A 19,448-nucleotide genomic window follows, 5' to 3' on the forward strand; every position below is an offset into this window, starting at 1 on the left:
CCTTTCACTCAGCTTGTACAGACGGTGGTCTCCTACAATCCTTCGACCTGACTCCCACTGTCATGGCTCCGGCTCCCACCCACAAAGCTGGCAGCTTCCTGAATCTCATTCTCCCCGGGCCGTGACTACAGCATAATTAACACCACGGTATCTCTCCCCTCCACGTATCAGACCAGGAGCTTAGAGCAATGACCGCATTGACTTTGCATTAGTTTGTGGGAGACTACTGTAGCTGGAGCTAGCGTGAGGAACAGCATGGATTGTGAGAAAGGCATCCACGAAAGGACGCTGCCGATCAATAACATAATTCTTAAGTAGGAAATAAGGCTAGGGTTCCAAAACTCTTAAGTATCCCTTCAAGCCAGTCTCTGGTGGGTCCCCACTCTCTACTTGATAAGAATACCAGTGTGTTTTAATGTGACCCAGGTCGAGTCCCTTGATTGAGAGGTTTGAGAAACCATGCAATACGGTATATTTACATGCCCGACAGGGGACTTTCAACCAGCAGAGGGCGCCAGTAGTAAACATCTTGAAGGCTGTAACTATACTGTGTTGTACAGTATGTGTTCATCATTATGGCATCAATGTAAACAATTATCTTTTACAACACCAGGATGCAGTACATCAAAACCCATACTTTATTTAATGTATAGCAATACAATATGAAATAACACTATTACACTAGTATATATCACAGTATCATAGAAATACAACACTATGATACTATCATATACGGTAAGCATGTAATATAATAAGTGGACAAAAAAACTCGTTATTCTTCATTGTCAGGTTACAAAACGACGGCCGGCCTGGCTGAGATGGACTGAGGCAAACAGAGGCTCCCTCTTTTTCATTGTGAAAACGTCGGCATAGTCTGGGAGTTAATACCAGTGTTGAACCTCGATAGAGCGGAAATTATTTAGTGTAAGACTGCATTGGCTAACTATGGAGACTTGAGTGTTAAACTTTCTTTTAAAAAGGTACAGCCTATATTACAATAGGGCCACTTCACGAACCAAAACGCTTTGTATGAAAATATAAAAAATTCTATGATCACAAAGAACAACATCGAATCCGAAGGAGATCGGTCCTCGAAAAATTAAACGCGGGCATGGCTTCGAAAACAGAAACAATTGCACTCATGTTGTAAACGAAAGTAGAAATATCAAACAGTTAAGAAGTTAAAGAGCTCGATAAAAAGCGACAATCAAAAATCAGCTGCTGCCAAGGACAGTTTTTCCTATCGAGACAAATGATAAACAAAAAGATGGATTTTTTTTCTCCAAATGTTGGAGAATTTAACTTCATTTAGGAACCTCCTCTTTGACAAGAGAAGAGGGCATGAGGAGAAACATCAGCATATAATACACTGCGTGAATCAGTATGTGGGAATCTGTGAAGGGGACCATTTCACGTTGAACGGGGGGCTATATTTAAAGAAACAGGAAATAGCATATTCAGCCCAGATGAAAATAACTTTTCACAGTCTGGATTTGGATCTTGATATCTGACTGAGGTGGCGTTCTCTATAACCATCTACGGTTGAGTTCCTGAGCTGACAAGAACAGAAAGCTTGCTTAATTCCGTGTTATTAAATATGAGACTCCTTGAAACTGGAACACAATCTTAACGCGCCGTCATATGATTAGGACTTCCCCCACATAAGTCATCAGTCTACCAAGAATTTTGTTTGTTGATTAGTTTTTTTTTTTTTCGATTTCTTTTTTTCATGCTGATTGAATTATGTCATGAAAAAGTATCGTCACACGTATACTAATAATAATAATAACTGGACTTTGGGCGGCTAGGTGGTGTAGTGGGCAAGGCACTCGCCACCAGTGTGGAGACGCTAGGATTCGCGTGTTCGAATCCAGCTCTCCACATTGTTTTCAGTTTAGCTGGTCGTCCGCAGTAATACACATTGGCCGTATTACGGGGAGGGAAACTGAAGGGTGGGGATCGAACGTTGTGAACAAGCGACTCCTACAAGTCGGTTGGTGCGCCTGCGCAGTAGAATCAGGAAGTGTCGGGGGCAGCGTGAGCCTCCCACGCGTTACTCCTCGCCACTGAGAGATCGAGCTGCGCAGGTGAAAAGATGCGACTGCTGTTACCTCAAGTACCGGAGGGGACTTGTGCTATGTATGACTTAGTCCACATTGCAGCCGGCTTGTGGGAGGCAAGAAACAGCGTTCGTGACAGGGGAGGGTTGAATTGGATGATACGAAATTGGGATGGGAGAAAATATAGAAAAATGGGAGAAAAAGTGGATAAAAAAAAATAATAACTGGACTTTTGAAGAAGTATGTATAGGTGAAGAGGTGGATTTAAAGAGGTCCTTCTGCACGTGGGGAAACATATTTACACATGTTGATTAAATCAACTAATCGATTAGTTGTTTACTAATCATTAGTCGACTAAGAATGTCTTTAGTGAAGGACAGTCCTTTGTAAAAATCTAACAATTTCATCTCAAACATCAGGACCTCAGGATTAGGGGGGGGGGTTGCAATTTGGAACCACATCTTTGGCTACAAATAAAGCATTTCTGCTCCAAACAATATATTATTGTGTGAATAATAAGGACATAACTTAATACATGAGGTAAAAGATAAAGGATGTGTTTGACAATGTTGTATTTCACATGTTGGAAAAACTAAGTAAATAGAGCCTTGTTGGACTGTTCATTACAAGCGTTTCCAAAAATATCAATCTGCACAAGGCCAAATGGACAAATAAGAATTATCAAAAAAATATATATAATATTGGTTGATATTGGATATAGTAATAAGTATACTACAAAAGAAAATCCCCATATAAAGCAATAAATGTTCACATTAGATGTTTGAAACACCACTTCAACACAAAACAAACCCATGGGTTCATTCTAACAAAAATAGCAATGAGATATTTGGATAGTATAGGAATATTACGCAAGAAAGAAAAGAAAACACAACAACAACAACATCGTCGCTCTAAAGATAGTAATAAAAGTGTACCCGTTCTGGGCGGGTTTGCCTGGAATAAGTTAGTGTTGACTGGATGACGACGTGATGGAATGCATGCTGGGTTGTAAAGATGAGTTGTATATGGACTGGAGACATGTATCGGAGTGAGAAGCCTGATTTCGTCTGGGTCTTCAGGAGTCCCCTCACAACGCGTGTTGTAGACTGTAGCCAGGAGGAGTCATAGGCAGTAACACTGATAGCATAGTGCAAACCAAACCGGACAGGGCGGCTTCGTCCTCATGTCAACTCAAACAACAGGTGCAAATGCTCAGCAGGATTAACATTTAAGACAAAAAAAACAAACAAAAAAGAAAAGACCAAAAATAAATATCAAAAAAAACATTTTTTTTCTTTTTTCTTTTTTTAGTGTAAAAAAAAAAGTCATAATAAGGTTGTTCATTTTAACCATTATAGTCTGGCAAAAAAGGCCTCAGGAACGTTTTTCTTTTCCCAAAAAAAAAGTTTCTCAAGGATTTGTACGAATTAAGTGCGTGTTTTACGGGAGGAGGATAAATGTCCTTAAACCAGTGACTCCATGCTCTCGGCCGGATCCGACTCGTCCACGATCACCACGTCCCCGTTAGCGTCCAGGTACATGGGGCTCATCACACACTCGCTGGACCCCACCAGGCTCAGCATGGACGTGTAAAGGTACTGGTACTGTTCCTGGAGAGACACACACACACACACAAATAAATTAATAAATAGGTCAACATCTTTTCAGATGAGACTAAATTATAACTATACATTTCTCTAAACACATTGGAGAAATATTTTCCCTCTGATCCACTCGCAACTGACTCTTATTTTCTCATGACACATCACATTCACATTTAGTCATTTAGCGGACTGATAGATTAGTTCATTGATGCCTGGTAATATCTTATATCTGTGCTTAGGCTGTAGGCTGCACCCTGCTCTCTCTGTGTGCATGTGGCGTGACCTGATGACCTCTGGCTGAAGGCTCCTTCCACACACAGGGCCGGCTCCCTCCTCACACACATGCACGCGCACACGCACACACACTCACGTGCACACGCACACACACTCACGTACACACGCGCACAAGCTGTCACGCCTTTGAGTTATGGAGATGTTGTTCAGAGACTAGGGGTTTCTCCATCTGGAACCAATTAGCCCCCCTTCTTCTGACCAAGTACACACACACACACACACACACTCACACACTCCTCCCCTCCTCTCTGTATGTATAAAATGACATGTAATATGGATATTCTGCCTTCTTTCGTCCTCTACTGGTGCTGTGAGATGATGTGCCCGCGCGGGGTAACTGTCCTTCTTCTCTGTGAATAAAAGCTCCGTTTGAGTCACTCAGAGTCACTCAGACGTAACCTGGCCTCCCTATCCCCCTCCACCCTCTCCTCTGACATAATATCCGCTCTACCTTTGAGTGACACCTTCTCTGCTCTCCCCACAGAGATGGCAACCTCCACCCTCCTCTCAGCCCTTGCAACCTCCTTTGACAAGCTCTGTCCCCTCGTTGAGAAACCTGCCCGCCGTTCCCCACCCAGTCCATGGCTGACGGATGCAGTGAGAGAACAAAGACAGGTCCTGAGAGCGGCTGAGAGGAAGTATAGAAAATCACGCCTCACTGCTGACATCGACACATATCACAACCTCTTGTTAACATTCTCCAAAACCATTACTAATGCCAAAGCTTCTTTCTTTCACCATAGGATCGAGGCCTCTGCCAAGAATCTTCGCAAACTGCATGCTACCATGTCCTCCCTCCTCACTCCCCCCCCACCCCCTCCTCCCTCATCTTTTTCTGCCGAAGACTTTGCGATCTTCTTTGAGGAAAAAGTGGAGAACATCCGCAGCTCCTTCTCCCAACCCCCACCCATTCCAAACGCTGAATCGAGAACCTCATCCTTCACTCTGTCATCTTTCTCTCCCATTACAGAAGCCGAGACCCTGACACTGGTAACGTCGAACCGTCCGACTACATGCCAGCTGGACCGGCTACCCTCCCCACTCCTCCAGACCATAGCACCGGACATCCTCCCATTCCTAACTGCAACCATCAACTCCTCACTCAACTCGGGGGTGGTCCCCACCTCCCTAAAACAAGCCAGAGTCACGCCCCTCATAAAAAAACCAACCCTGAACCCCACCGTCATAGCCAACTATCGTCCTGTCTCTCTTCTCTCCTTTCCTTCTAAAACACTTGAACGTGCTGTATCCAACCAACTTACTGCTTATCTCTTACAGAATGACCTCCTAGACCCCAATCAGTCTGGCTTCCGGACTGGCCACTCCACAGAAACGGCCCTCATTGCGGTCACAGAGGCACTTCACTTAGCAAAAGCGAAAGGCCTCTCCTCTGTCCTGATTCTCCTAGATCTATCTGCAGCCTTCGACACAGTCAACCATCAGATCCTCCTCGCGGCCCTCGCAGGAATGGGAGTGGCTGGATCTGCGCTGACATGGCTGACATCATACCTCAACGACCGCTCCTACCAAGTGTCATGGAGAGGGACTCTGTCGGCCACCCGCCCCCTCCGGACGGGTGTCCCCCAGGGCTCGGTCCTAGGACCCCTTCTCTTCTCCCTCTACACTAAATCACTGGGTAACATTATCACGTCTCATGGCTTCTCATATCATTGTTATGCCGATGATACTCAACTCTTCCTCTCCTTCCCTCCCTCAGATATCCACGTCTCTGAGCGGATCTCGGCCTGTCTGTCCGACATCTCCGCCTGGATGACGACCAACCACCTCAAACTGAACCTAAGCAAAACAGAATTGCTCCACCTGCCGGCCAAATCCTCCCCCCTGACCGACCTCTCCATCACAGTCGAGAATGCAGCTGTGACCGCGTCCCCGACCGCCAAGAACCTTGGTGTTGTCCTCGACGACCAGTTGAACTTCTCTGCTCACATCGCAGCGACAACCAGAACCTGCAGATTCCTCCTGAGCAACGTCAGAAGGATACGCCCCTTCCTGACAAAAGAAGCCACCCAACTCCTCATCCAATCAACAGTCATCTCCCGCCTCGACTACTGCAACGCACTGCTAGCTGGCCTCCCGGCCACTGCCACCAAGCCTCTTCAACTCATTCAAAACGCAGCGGCCCGCCTGATATCAAACCTACCGAAGTCGGCCCATGTCACCCCACTTCTTAGGGACCTGCACTGGCTCCCCATTGCTGCACGTATCCGCTTCAAGGCCCTCGACCTAGCATACCGTGCAGCAAAGGGAACCGCTCCCGCCTACCTCCGGTCAATGGTCTCTAACTACACACCCTCAAGACCCCTACGCTCTGCATCTTCTGGCCGCCTCAGACCTACTCCTATCCAAGCTCCCGGAGGGTCATCAAAGAGAAGCCGCCTATTCTCAGTCCTTGCCCCACAATGGTGGAATGAACTACCCATCCCAGTTAGGACAGCCGAATCCCGTCCAATCTTTCGCCGTCGACTAAAGACTCACTTCTTCAACCATTATCTGAAATGATTAAAAAAAAAAAAAAAATCTAACCCTGACTAACCTTACTGTCATGCACTTGTCCTAATAAACTAACCTACACTGTAACACGCAACACTTGATGAACATTGTTACTCAGCTGATAGAGTTGTACCCTTCTTGCTGTCTTGTCGTACAGAACTTGTAAGTCGCTTTGGATAAAAGCGTCAGCTAAATGACTAAATGTAAAATGTAATGTAAATGTAATGTAAATACTCTGTCTTCCGCTTCGTCTTTCGGCCGACTGGTCCACAACTATATCAATTAAGAATTCACGAGGGATAGGAAATCCCTAACAGGACGCTTTTATCCAAAAGGAAGGAAGGGTACAACTCTGGCAGCTAAGGGTAGTGTAAGTAACAACCAGTGTTGTGCTAGTTACTGAAAAATAGTAACTCAGTTACTTTACTAGTTACTCATTTCAAAAGTAACTCCGTTACGTTACTAGTTACTTACACCCAAAAGTAATGCGTTACTGTGAAAAGTAACAATTTAGTTACTTGAAGAAGAAAAAAATTGCTCCCATGCAGCCAGATACAGATACTCAAAATCGGTTGATCAACTTGACAGTTTCCATTCACATCACTGAACTCTGCTAAGCAATGTGGTCTAGATACAAACACAAATCTGACACAAACACAAATGTCCCGACGTAATAAGAAATGCACCGTGCCTAATTGCTCTGGGAGGTTGAGCGCAGGCACGTTTAGGTTGCGCGCATGCACGTTTAGGTTGCGCGCATGCACGTTTAGGTTCTAGGTTGAAAATAAGTGCTTGAGGAACAGCCTTGATATCTGTCGCCGGAGTGTTTCATTATAACAGTCTTGCAACGTTGTTTAAGATATCAATTGTGCATTGCAACGTTATAATAGTTAGGATATCAATTGTGCATGAAAGGACTATATTTATATTGTTTGATTAGTATTGATGAGATTCCCTGGCAGATTTGTAGTCAAAATGCGTTGATCAACTTGAGTTTCCATTCATTTACATTCACATCACTGCACTCACCAGTGTCTGTCGAGATGTAAAGTTAGTCCAGCAGCCCCTTAAACATTTTCTTTATCTCATTTCCATGTTGTACTGTATATTCTCTCTCCAAGTAGTTGAAAAAAGTTTTCCGTCCCATTTGCTGTGTGTCGCCTCGTATCATTCTACGCGGGTGGCGAGTGGATTTGGATGAGTCCTGGTAGTTAACGTTAGACTCCAGTATCTTTGAGCCAAAACACAAATGACATAACTAAAACGTTATTTTCTTTTCGCTCGACAAAAGAGAAATACGCGAGTAGCTGCCTGGGCGCTGCCATTATCAGTCAGGATCAGGAATAGAATAGTAAACAAAACACGCCCCCAGCATAGCGTTTCCCCGCAGCCAGGCAGACAGGATATGAGGATAATAATAATAATAATCACTACCGCTCGCTATCAATCTACGCCGTATATAACGCAAATAACGCAGTGACGAACCATTCAGTAACGTAAGTAGCGTTACTGAATTTCAAAAGTAATGGGTTAGAGTACTAGTTATCGCCAAAAGTTACTTCGTTACTGTAACTGAGGGGTACAATTCCCTGACTGTATTGTTAGATATGATATTTAATACCACTACCTCTTGTACTTTAACTTCTGGCCATCCAGTACGTGATATAAGTATGATGAACACTTTCCCACCTGATGAAACGAATCCACACAAATGTACCAAATCGAAGGTTTAATACAGCAAAAGGTGTATACAACGATCACTTAATTACATTTATGATTTGAAATATGAAATATGCACTTTTATGGCAAATGAGTATTCGTAGGTAAATCAACATTGAATGTCCAATCTCTGGTTACGCAGGGAGTAAGTATACAACCTGGAATATTTAGGAAACGATAGCGATGGTACTTAAATGATTATAGCTGGATACACTAAGGGGGGGGGGGTCCCGCTGGTTGTAAGACAGTAGGAGGGGGGGGGTTAGAGAAGCCGCTGGCGGTATCCCATCTGGCCGACGGTGTCTTGGGAGAATCCAAAGTCTTGGACACGGTGCCCACAGAACCTCGGTCCGCAGACGAATACAGCTGGACCCTCTGTGGACGGTAGCTGCCGGTCCACAACGGAGAGACGTGAGGCGACCTCACTGGTGTAGAGCGCCGTCTCACCTGGAGTCCTCTCCGGGGGGTAGTTCCAACACTCCGCAGTGTTGGCCTTTATCCATGGAATAATCAAAGCACCCAAAGCATAATCCAAGCCGTGGAAGGCTCGCCGTCGTCCGGGTAGAGTAATCCAATATACAGGTCCAGTCGCTCTTGGCCCGGAGCTCCTCGGATGCAAGCACCACTAGGGGTCTGCCCAGCCTGGTTAAGCGTCCAGATAACGTCAGGAACGATGGGGGTACTGATAACTTTAGAACTCTAACCGAACGATGCACCATACATAAATAGACTATTATTAGCTTAATAGAATACGTCCAACTCGACGGTATAGTGCCAAACTATGACTATTCAACTATTAATCTACACGATATCTCAATGCTTATTCTGGGCCAAGTAGGCCTTACTACACCGCACGTGCGTCGTGGGGAGGCTTCTGCGTCTGTCACTCTGTTGGAGGGTAAAGAACTGGACTAAAAGAAAGTTCTACTTTACTTGCGCCATATATATATGCGCTATGAACAAATAGTACCATTCGTATTTCGCCCGACATATTCCTGCGCGGAACCGGGGCTTGCCACGACATGTTAGGCGGCACGATTGAACTTGGACCTAGGGGTATGGCAACCTGGCGCCAGGTTCTCGTCCAATGGTAGAATGAAACTATTATGGGCTGTTTAGTAGACTAAAGGGATATTCAGTGCATATTGTACAAGGAATATACAGGGGATATCAAACGATATACAAATACAATTAAATATATATATATAAATAAATATACATATTCGGTTTAATCTGATCCTTCACAACAGTTACTGTAACACGTTACTTTGTAACGCGTTAGTCCCAACACTGGTAACAACGCACACACGCACGTGTTGATGTGAGTTAAGCAGGTTTTTGGGAGGGCCCCATTCATTGGACTTCCTCAGGGGCCCGGCCGTTTCTGTGTTCTGGGCCGCCGATGAATAATTAATATCAAGTTCTAAACGTACAATACGGTATTTGCCACTCATTTACATTTAGTCGTTTAGTTGACTCACAAGTTACAGGTCAGCAGGAAGAGTGCAACTCTGGCATCTAAGGGTAAGTAACATTGTTCGTTAAACTTGTGCTACAGACTTGAGTGCCTAGTAGTAAAGACATATTAGCATAGTAGGTAATAATATAGACAAGGTAGATTTAGTACATACTAGTAAAAGACAGTATGAATGTTAGTAGTTTTTTCCCACATTTCAGATATTGATTAAAGAAGTATGTTTTAGTCGAAGTTAATTCCACCATTGTCGAGCGAGGACAGAGAATAGCCTGCTTCGCTTTGATGCCCCCCCGCAGCTCGGATAGAAGTGGGTCCGAGGTGGCCAGAAGATGCAGAGCGTAAGGGTCTTGAGGGGGTGTAGTTAGAGACCATTGACCGGAGGCAGGAGGGAGCCGTTCCCTTCGCTGCACGATATGCCATGTCAAGGACCTTGAAGCGGATTCGTGCGGCAATGGGAAGCCAGTGCAGCTCTCTAAGAAGTTGGGTAACGTGGGCTGACTACTTCAGCAGTGAACTCACTTTATACAAGAGTTAGCTTCGATCAAGCAATCTGAGCTATAACATCACAGCTAGTAAGATAAGATAAGATATTCCTTTATTGATCCCCTTGGGGAAATTCAGGCATCATAGCAGCATGGGGGGGGGGGGGGGGTACAGGTAGTAAAAACAACACAGTGTACAGGTAGTAAAAACAACACAGGCAGTGTAAACAATTTGGTCAATATGGTCAATATAATTTACTATCTGACTAGCTGAAGAAATATTCACATTATTCACAGTGCCACATAAGGTGCAGTATGCCTAAGGTAGTGTTATAATTTACTATCTACTGAGTATACATTATTCACAGTATCCACTGAATATACATTATTCACAGTATCACAGTATCCACCTAAGGTGCAGTAAGCCTAAGGTAGTGTAGGTTGTCCTCCTTGGGTTCCTATAAGTCCCAGGTCAATGTCTGGTAGCAGTCGCTGTCGCTGCCCCCTGTTGTGGAGCCTGGAGGCTGCTAGTCGCTGCCCACTGTTGTGGAGCCTGGAGGCTGCTAGTCGCTGCCCACTGTTGTGGAGCCTGATGGCCGCTGGTATGAAGGACTGTCCGAGGCGGTTAGTTGAGTGTCGGGGGGGAATGAGTCTGTGGCTGAACGAGCTTCTTAGTGCCTTAGCAATACATTTTCAGTTCACAAGTGTACTCACTGTAAGTGTATAAGTGCACACACTATGTCAGTTTAGAAGTGAACTCACTATATCAGTTTAGAAGTGAACTCACTTTATCAATCTAACAGTTAACTCACTGTCAGTTTATAGTTAACTCACAAAGTCAGTTAATAAATTAACTCTAAGACATAAGTTAACTAACTATTTCAGTTTATAAGTGAACTCACTGTCAGTTTATAAGTGAACTCACTATGTCAGTTTATAGTTGTTTATAAGTGAACTCACTATATCAGTTTAGGAGTGAAGGAGCTTCTATCCCAGGCCATCAGGACGCTCAATGATTATGTAACATCAACCCATCCACCCACATTCATTGCACACACATCCACATGCACACACTCACTTTAAACAAACACTCACCTTAACACTCACTTTAGACACTTTAACACTACATTTATCTATTTATTAAATATGTTTTCACTACATTCATACCTCATTTGCATTTTCACCTTGCCTTAAAACAAGTTTTTGTACTCATTGTCTGCATTTCCCACCTCATTGTCTGCATTTTTACTTCATTGTACTTAGGTTGTACTTTAGTTTGTATATTGTATAGTAGGCTTGGGCGGTATCATTTTTTTCATACCGTCACACCTTGCTGACATAATACCCTGGTATACGGTATATGACGGTATGACTTTCATTTTCATCAGCGGGGGGGGGGGCAACCCGTTTTACCAAGTAAACAAATCACGGAACGATGGCGAGTTAGCCCGCAGCATCCTAGTGCTACTATCGTTAGCTCTCAGAAGGTAGCCAGAAGCCTGCAGCATCCTAGTGCTACTATCGTTAGCTCTCAGAATGTAGCCAGAAGCCCGCAGCATCCTAGTGCTACTATCGTTAGCTCTCAGAACGGTAGCCAGTTAGCCTGCAGCACCCTAGTACTAGTAACGTTAGTATTGTGTATTCAAAAACGCACCGGACTGCGACATAACGTTTTACCGTTTATTTGCTTGCTCCACCAGTGCACAACAACACACACATCAACTCTCGTTACCACAACGCTTTACGGTATTTTCACAGCACTGTCGCAACATTACCGTAAAGCGTGAACACCGTTGTGATCGACATACACAACAGTTAGCTCTCAGAATAGCCAGTTAGCCCGCAGCACCAGCAACGGTAAGCGTGTCTCATTTAATTTCCACCACTGAAGCGGGTTTTCCCCTATCGTTTGCGTCCTCCTGTGTGTAGACAACCAGCTCTGCGTGTGCTCGCTCCACTAGTGAGGAGTGGTCTCGCCCTCTGCTGGCGCGTGCTGTGTGTGCACTACAACCAATGCCATGTAATAGAAACTGAAACGCATCTGTGATTTTGACAGTATTGATTTTCAATACCGTCGGGATTTCTAAATACCCTGGTATACCGTAATACCGTCATACCGCCCAAGCCTATTGTATAGTGTTATTCCTCTTTTACTTACTTTTTTACAGTATGAAGCACATGCTCAGGGGCTCATACAGAACCAATCATTTCACTGTAATGTACATGTACCTTATATGTGACAAATAAAAACAAACTTGAAACTACTATATCAGTTTAGAAGTGCACTCACTATATCAGTGAAGACCCCTGGTCTCATCAGATTGATCATCTTAGCCACTTGATAGACATCGACCGCCCCCTCGTTCTCCAGCTGTTGGGACAGGGTGGTGAGGGCACACAGCATCCCTGCTGATACTGCTCCATACCTGGAAGTACACAAAACCACAAAATCAACTACCTCCTAATAATACCGGTTAGGAAGTAGTGTTGGGTCAACTACCTGTAAGAAAACACTCTGAATCAGTTGTGTGTCAGATGTGTTTTTAACTACCCCCTAATATAGAAATGTGAGGAAGTACTCATAATCAGTTGTACAGATCAACCAGTAAGTTAAAACAATACATTTCTGATGACATATTGTGTATAACCTCATCACCAATACATTTTGTACACCCCTGCAGTGCTCTTGCTATGGACTCCACATGAGAATACCCAGTGGTTTTCTAGTTCTGCTTCTAGCTGCACGGAACACGTGGATGAACCCCCACAGGCAACTGCTCAGGGCCGTGTGTTATCTGACTGACGTGACATTGTGCAAGGTTAACGCTGCGCACCATTCTGGCACCTAAATGAACGGCAAACTCAAATCCCTCTCAAAATCAGATCTTGGTCTTGGTTTTATGTCACACTTTGTATCGTCCTGCAGCTCAATGCGATGGACAGCAATTGGATTCCTTTTTGCAAACAAACACATATCGTGATATAAATATATATATATGAATATATGAATGGCAAATGCTAATACACATACATGCACCCACTACACATTTGAATAAAAATGAATGCTAATACACATGCATGCACCCACACACACACACTTACTCGTCATGCACTATGGTGGGGCCGTCGCGGCTCATAGCCTCCTCCTTGATGACGTTGATGAGCTCAAAGGTGCTGCTGAGAGGGGCATCTGGGTTGGGCCACTTAGGGCACTGGAAGTGTCTCACCTCCAAAACATAGTCATCCTGTCACAGCGGGGGGAGGGTGTTACACACAAAAGAATGCATAAATAAAACTACCTATAATGTGTTCTGTGTCTAGAGAATGAGATATAGATGACGTTTCAACTTCTCAGGCTGAAGTTACACGAGGGGAAAACAGCAACGTTGCAGACTCAGCTTCTTCCCTCAGGCCATCAGAACACTCAACACTGATCTCTCTACACACAAGCACAAATTAATACACACGCACACACAACACATCCTCACATACCCATACATACATAATACACTACAAAAGAAAAAAACTACTGTATACATCTTTGCACATATTTTATATTCTAAATCCACTGTATATTTGTATAGTATTACTTTTACGTTTAGTACTGTATTTTAATCTTATTACTTTTTACTTTTTCTATTTTCATTATTTATTGTTTGTATTTTTGCACAATCCAGGCGGGCATGGCCACCTACATTTCACTGCATGTCTTGTGTATGTATGTGACCAATAAAACCCTTGCATCTTGAAATCTTGACAAGCACTGGGACCAGGATTCTACTCATTAACCCACTGATTGGTCCTTTAGAACGCTGGTCCCAGGTCAGCCCCAGGGCCCTCATTCATCAACGTGTGCGTAGAATATGTTCTATTTCCACACGTAAGCACAGAATGTCGAATCAGTGTACGCACAGGAAAATCGGGATTCATCAACCGTGCGTACACAGGTCCTATGCTCCTCCGTGTTGATGAATACCACTTTGTTCTACCGTCAATGCTCGTGCATGATTATCCATTATGGTCATGAAAGTGAGGAAACACCCCCCATGGGATGTGAAATAATGGACTGACCCGAGCAGAACTCTGAGAAACTCCACGGAGATTGTTCACTGCTGTCGAACCAAGAAGACACTATCGCGTATTATGGGATAAATAAAAGGCGGACTTGTAAACGGTGATGTCAGATATCAACGGCTCCCTAAGTCCATTGCTGCCATTCTGCCTGGACAGCTCAAAATACTAATAAAGACCGTTCGTTGACCACTGTTTGGCGTTGGTTGTGTGTCATTATAACCGTGCTGTAATATGAATGCCTTTATTAGTTGTGTTCGATTGGCTATATGATTTTTAGAGGCATCTATTTTGTTGTCGGTATTACCGACAACAAAATAGATGCCTCTAAAAATCATATACTATTAGGTAGCCTATATGGATTACATATAATAGCAGCCATAGCCTACATTATGCAACAGTAACTTGCGCATACCAGTGTATGCGACGGACCAGTGTATACCTTATATCATATCATATTCATATAATAGTTTACTCTATCAGCATACCAGCATGTAATATGTTCTTTGTTAGAACTCAACTCGTTAAGACAGGCTGACAGACGTGTACACTTACGGTGATGTCGGATATGATATCTATTAACCATTGCTGCCTGGGCAGCGCAAACACTAAAGACCGCGCTGGAATATGACTGCCTTTTCCCGTGTTGTTTGATTAATACCCAGGGATTAAAGTTCTCCTCAATTTTATTCCAAATCGCGATGGATCTCCCGTCAATTTTCTACCTGCTGCATATGATTTCTAGAGGCATACTACAATCTATTTTGATGTCAGTATTGGGTAGCCTATATAAACAATAATACGAGAGCATATACAAGAACAATGAATCTCACTGCATGTATGATGTAGCCTGCCTTTCAATACATGAACTTGAATTCCATCATGTTTGTGTGCGGGACTCACAAGGCTGTTGTCACAATGGGTGGTACCGGTAGAGTAATAACAGTCCACACAATATCACGATGGACCATGCCATAGCCTATGTTCTATTAGGACATGATCTGTGACGACAAATGTTCTAGAATGTTTGATTAAGATATCATACTCTGACAGCATGCCTATGATCAACATAAACGCGAACTTGAATCCCATCATATACATAGTCTGTCCACTATCTGGTGTCATTGCAATGCGTTTTCTATTCTTTCTTATACAGTAAAAAGGGGGAAGAACACTATATCGTGGGTGTTCATATGACTTGTATTCTGCTTACAGCTTCGAAATTCCACTTGTTTCGTTTAACGTAAAGCCTTTTAAATATAATCAAAACGTTCCCGTGTTTCTGCGGTCTGTGCGCAAAATAATAACGAGTTGAGCTTTATGATTTATGATGAATTGAAAATGGGGGACCCTGATGTAAACAAGACGAAAGTCTTTCTCTGGTCTGCATCCCCTTAACAATTGTATGTACTGAGCTGTACTGTACTGTACCCATTCTGCAATCTGTTAATAAACTTTTCAATCAATCAATCAATCAAGCTACGCGGCGCGCAGTCAGTCAGTAGCCTACACCCCGTATATTCCGATAACGCTATATAAACCATGCTGCATTCATTCTGAGAGAAAGATCTATTATTCCAAATGCTATTTATAGGGTTTTGACCATAATTACACTACTGTTGCTATTTTACAATGAACTATAATGAACTACGGTTCATACAGAACATGCCAGTGTTATTATGCACAGAAGCTCATTTCCTTGTTGTAATAATATATTCTACCACTGGGCGTCAGCTAAGTGTGGTCCGAGCTGTGCGTACACATAAGCACAAAGTCAAGTTCAAGATGAAATTGATGAATCCCACTCTTTGCTTAGAAATGATCGTACGCACAGGGTAAGCACAAATCTGTGCGTAAGACACGTTGATGAATGAGGGCCCAGGAGTCTACTGCCATATTGGTGATTAAACCTTCAGAATACAGAAACCTTGCTTCATGCCATCAATGGGTGGAAACTGTGAGGAGAACGTCACCTATTTTAACAAGTCACTCTTCCTGTGCCCCAAGGACAGTTCAGTCCATATTTGTGATACACACACACCACTCTCTCCTGAAGAGAGTCATCATCTGTGATGTCACTGGGATGTAATATCTGGGGCTGCTCCATAGACAATTAATGGGGCTCTAACTTTATGAGGCCATATAATGTTTGTGTGAGCTCTTACACCCAAATTAGTTTTATATCCTAGCATCGCTAGGAGGTCTGACCCATAATTAAAACCTAATTTGGGTGTACAGTAGTCTCTCCAGTTCCAAACGCATCTTTTAGTGTAAAAAGATGAATGGTACCGTTTGTCATTCTACCACTGGTGGAAAAGTATTTTTACTTATGTACTGTACTTAAGTACAATTTCAAGCTACTTGTACTTTACGTGAGTATTTTCATTTTAGGGAATTTTATACTTTTACTCAGCTACATTTCAAAGGAAATATTGTACTTTTTTACTCCACTATATTTATCTGAAGCCATCATTAGGTTACTAGTTACTTTGATGAAAAATATTTTGCATAGAAAACATCAAATTCAAGAGGACATAATCAGAGCCGACGGCGGAGGCAACCATGCATGGTGCCAACCTGCTCATCGGGAGCAATTAGGGGTTAAGTGTGGGCGGAGCGGGAATTTAACCGGGAACTTCCGAGACCTCTACCTCCCGAGCCGCTGTCTCTCCCACAACCTACCTAATACATTGCCTAATTGAAAAGATCATGCTGTTCCTAGGCAGTTGTGAAATGATTAATAAATAGCATATATTCTATATTCTGCTTTTCCAAAAAATAGCTTAACCCTTTCACTACCACAATACACAGGGTTAACCCTTTCACTACCACACTGCAGACAGTTAACCTGTTAACCCTTTCACTGCCACTGCATAATGTTAAGCCATTATTTAAAAAAGGTGGCGATAATGTGAATTCTTATATATATATATTTTTTGCCCTTTTTTGAGGGCACTCCATCCACCCCCCCCCCCCCCCCCGAGTTGTCCCCCTGTTCGGGGGACAACTACTTTATTATACGTTTTAACTATTTACAGTGCAAAATTCAATAAAAAGTGTAGTAAAATAAGAAAAAGAGTGACATTTCATTGCCCTCTTGGAGGGGGGGAACTCAGACTAGACATTGACAAACAAATTACAACTAAGGACAATGAAGGACAACAAACAACAGATGTTAAGCTGTAAAGGAATGTGGATCACTACCCACTTTCAAAACCTCCCTCAAGGGACACCTACGGGAGACTGCAATTCAACACTGGCCCCTGTAAATATCCTAACCCAACCCCCTCCAATGTACAGTCATTTACCTAGTATGGTTGTCAATAGTCCAATGTACAATTTTGTTTGTTTGTACAGTGTCTCCCCCCCCCCCCCCTCAATGTACAGTTTTGCTTGTTTATACAGTGTGCCCCCCCCCCCCCAACCACCTCCAATGTAAATTATCCAGTATGGTTGTCAATGTCCCAACGTACCCAACCCCCCCCACCCAACCTCCTCCAATGTACAGTTTCTACGTCAAATGTATATACTCCCTTTTCTTGACTCCTTCTGTATCACAAACAGTACTGTATTTGCAAATCTGGTATGTCATAAATGTATAGATGTAGCAGTACTGACTATCTGTATGTCATGTATGTCATATATGTCCTGATGAATTGAAAATGGGGGACCCTGATGTAAACAAGACGAAAGTCTTTCTCTGGTCTGCATCCCCTTAACAATTGTGTGTATTGAGCTGTACTGTATTGTACCCATTCTGCAATCTGTTAATAAAGTTTTCAATCAATCAATCAATCAAACGAATACACATGACAAGGGAAAGGGGGGGGGGGGGCAGAGAGGGGACTAAAAGTAAAGTAGGGGGTGAGGAGGGGGATTGAGAGAAGGGTGGGCTATGGAGGAGTGGATGGCTCACAGGTCAATCTCCTGTGATTAGGAGCCTAGATTATCCACAAGCAATTCCCAGATGTTATTAAATTGTGAGACTTCGATGTGATCCACGGTTGAGATTGTTTCCTGTGATATGTAATTTGAGAGAAGGCCCAACCATTGCCCAGTATTCACATTTTTTCTTGTCTTCCAGTTTAAGAGGATAGTTTTCTTGGCAACAGCTAGGGAAACAAGCAGGGGTTTGGTGTTCTGGACTAATAAATTGATAGCAGTAGTATCCCCGAGTAGACAGAGGGAGGGGGAGAGAGGAATGCTGCAGCTCATGACCCGGGATAGTGTATTGATGACGGAGTTCCAGAAGTCTTGAACAGGTGGGCAGAGCCAGGTGGCATGGAAATAGTTGTCTGGGGTGTTGATGGTGCAATGGGAGCATACATCTGTGCTAGAAAATCCCATTTGAAACATCCTGTGCTGTGTGATATGTACCTTATATTGGATTAATTGAAGGTTAGTGTTGTTAGTCATTGTGAATGTGTTGGTGCAAATTTGTTCCCAGGATATGTCATTGGGAGAGAAAGCCAAGTCCTGTTCCCATTTTGTGAAGGGGAGATGGAATGTAGTGTCTGCGCTTGCCAGTACTTTGTATATTTTTGAAAATATTTTCTTCTGTGATGTTATTCATTGCTAATATAATTGGAGGTGGTTCAAGATCATTCTGTGTAGTGTTAATTTTAGATTTCAAAATTGATTTCAGCTGTAGAAATTGGAAGTGTTGGTCTGTCCCAATGCCGTATCCTTCAGTCAAATCTTGATAAGTGATTAGGCTGTTGTCTGTGAAGATGTGGTGAAGATGAGTAATGCCTTTTTGTTTCCAAGCTGGGAAGTATATGGGTGATTTGCCAAGTTGAAAGTCAGGGTTGTGCCAGATTGGGGTGTATTTACAGGGGGTTAGTGTGTTACCAGTGATTTTGTTGGCTTTCCACCAGGCTGTCAGAGTTGTGGAAATTACTGTATTCCTAAAATAACAATCAATCAATCAATCAATCAATCAATCAATCAATCAGATTTATTTATATAGCAGTTATGTTTTATGCTTGTGCTAAGGAATGGCAGATCTTGTGGTGAGATTTCCATGGACACGTTTGATTGATTGATTGAAAACTTTATTAACAGATTGCAGAATGGGTACAGTACAGTACAGCTCAATACATACAATTGTTAAGGGGATGCAGACCAGAGAAAGACTTTCGTCTTGTTTACATCAGGGTCCCCCATTTTAAATTCATCATAACATACATGACATACAGATAGACGTCCTTCTCAATGTCTTCCCAGGGGT

At 43.2% G+C, this 19,448-nt stretch overlaps 1 protein-coding gene across 1 annotated transcript in view; it reads right to left on the reverse strand.

Annotated features, from left to right (window-relative positions):
- Nucleotides 1–615: 615 nt before the first annotated feature.
- The window catches only part of ca16b (carbonic anhydrase XVI b), a 427,352-nt gene continuing 408,519 nt past the window's right edge, over nucleotides 616–19,448 (reverse strand). The window contains 3 exon segments of the mRNA XM_084315656.1: nucleotides 616–3,670; nucleotides 12,438–12,573; nucleotides 13,250–13,392. Of these exon segments, the coding sequence (XP_084171782.1) occupies nucleotides 3,524–3,670; nucleotides 12,438–12,573; nucleotides 13,250–13,392 (426 nt within the window). The 3' untranslated portion in view covers nucleotides 616–3,523.

This window comes from Notolepis coatsorum (genome assembly GCF_963971535.1).
Source record: "Notolepis coatsorum genome assembly, chromosome: 6".
NCBI lineage: Eukaryota > Metazoa > Chordata > Actinopteri > Aulopiformes > Paralepididae > Notolepis > Notolepis coatsorum.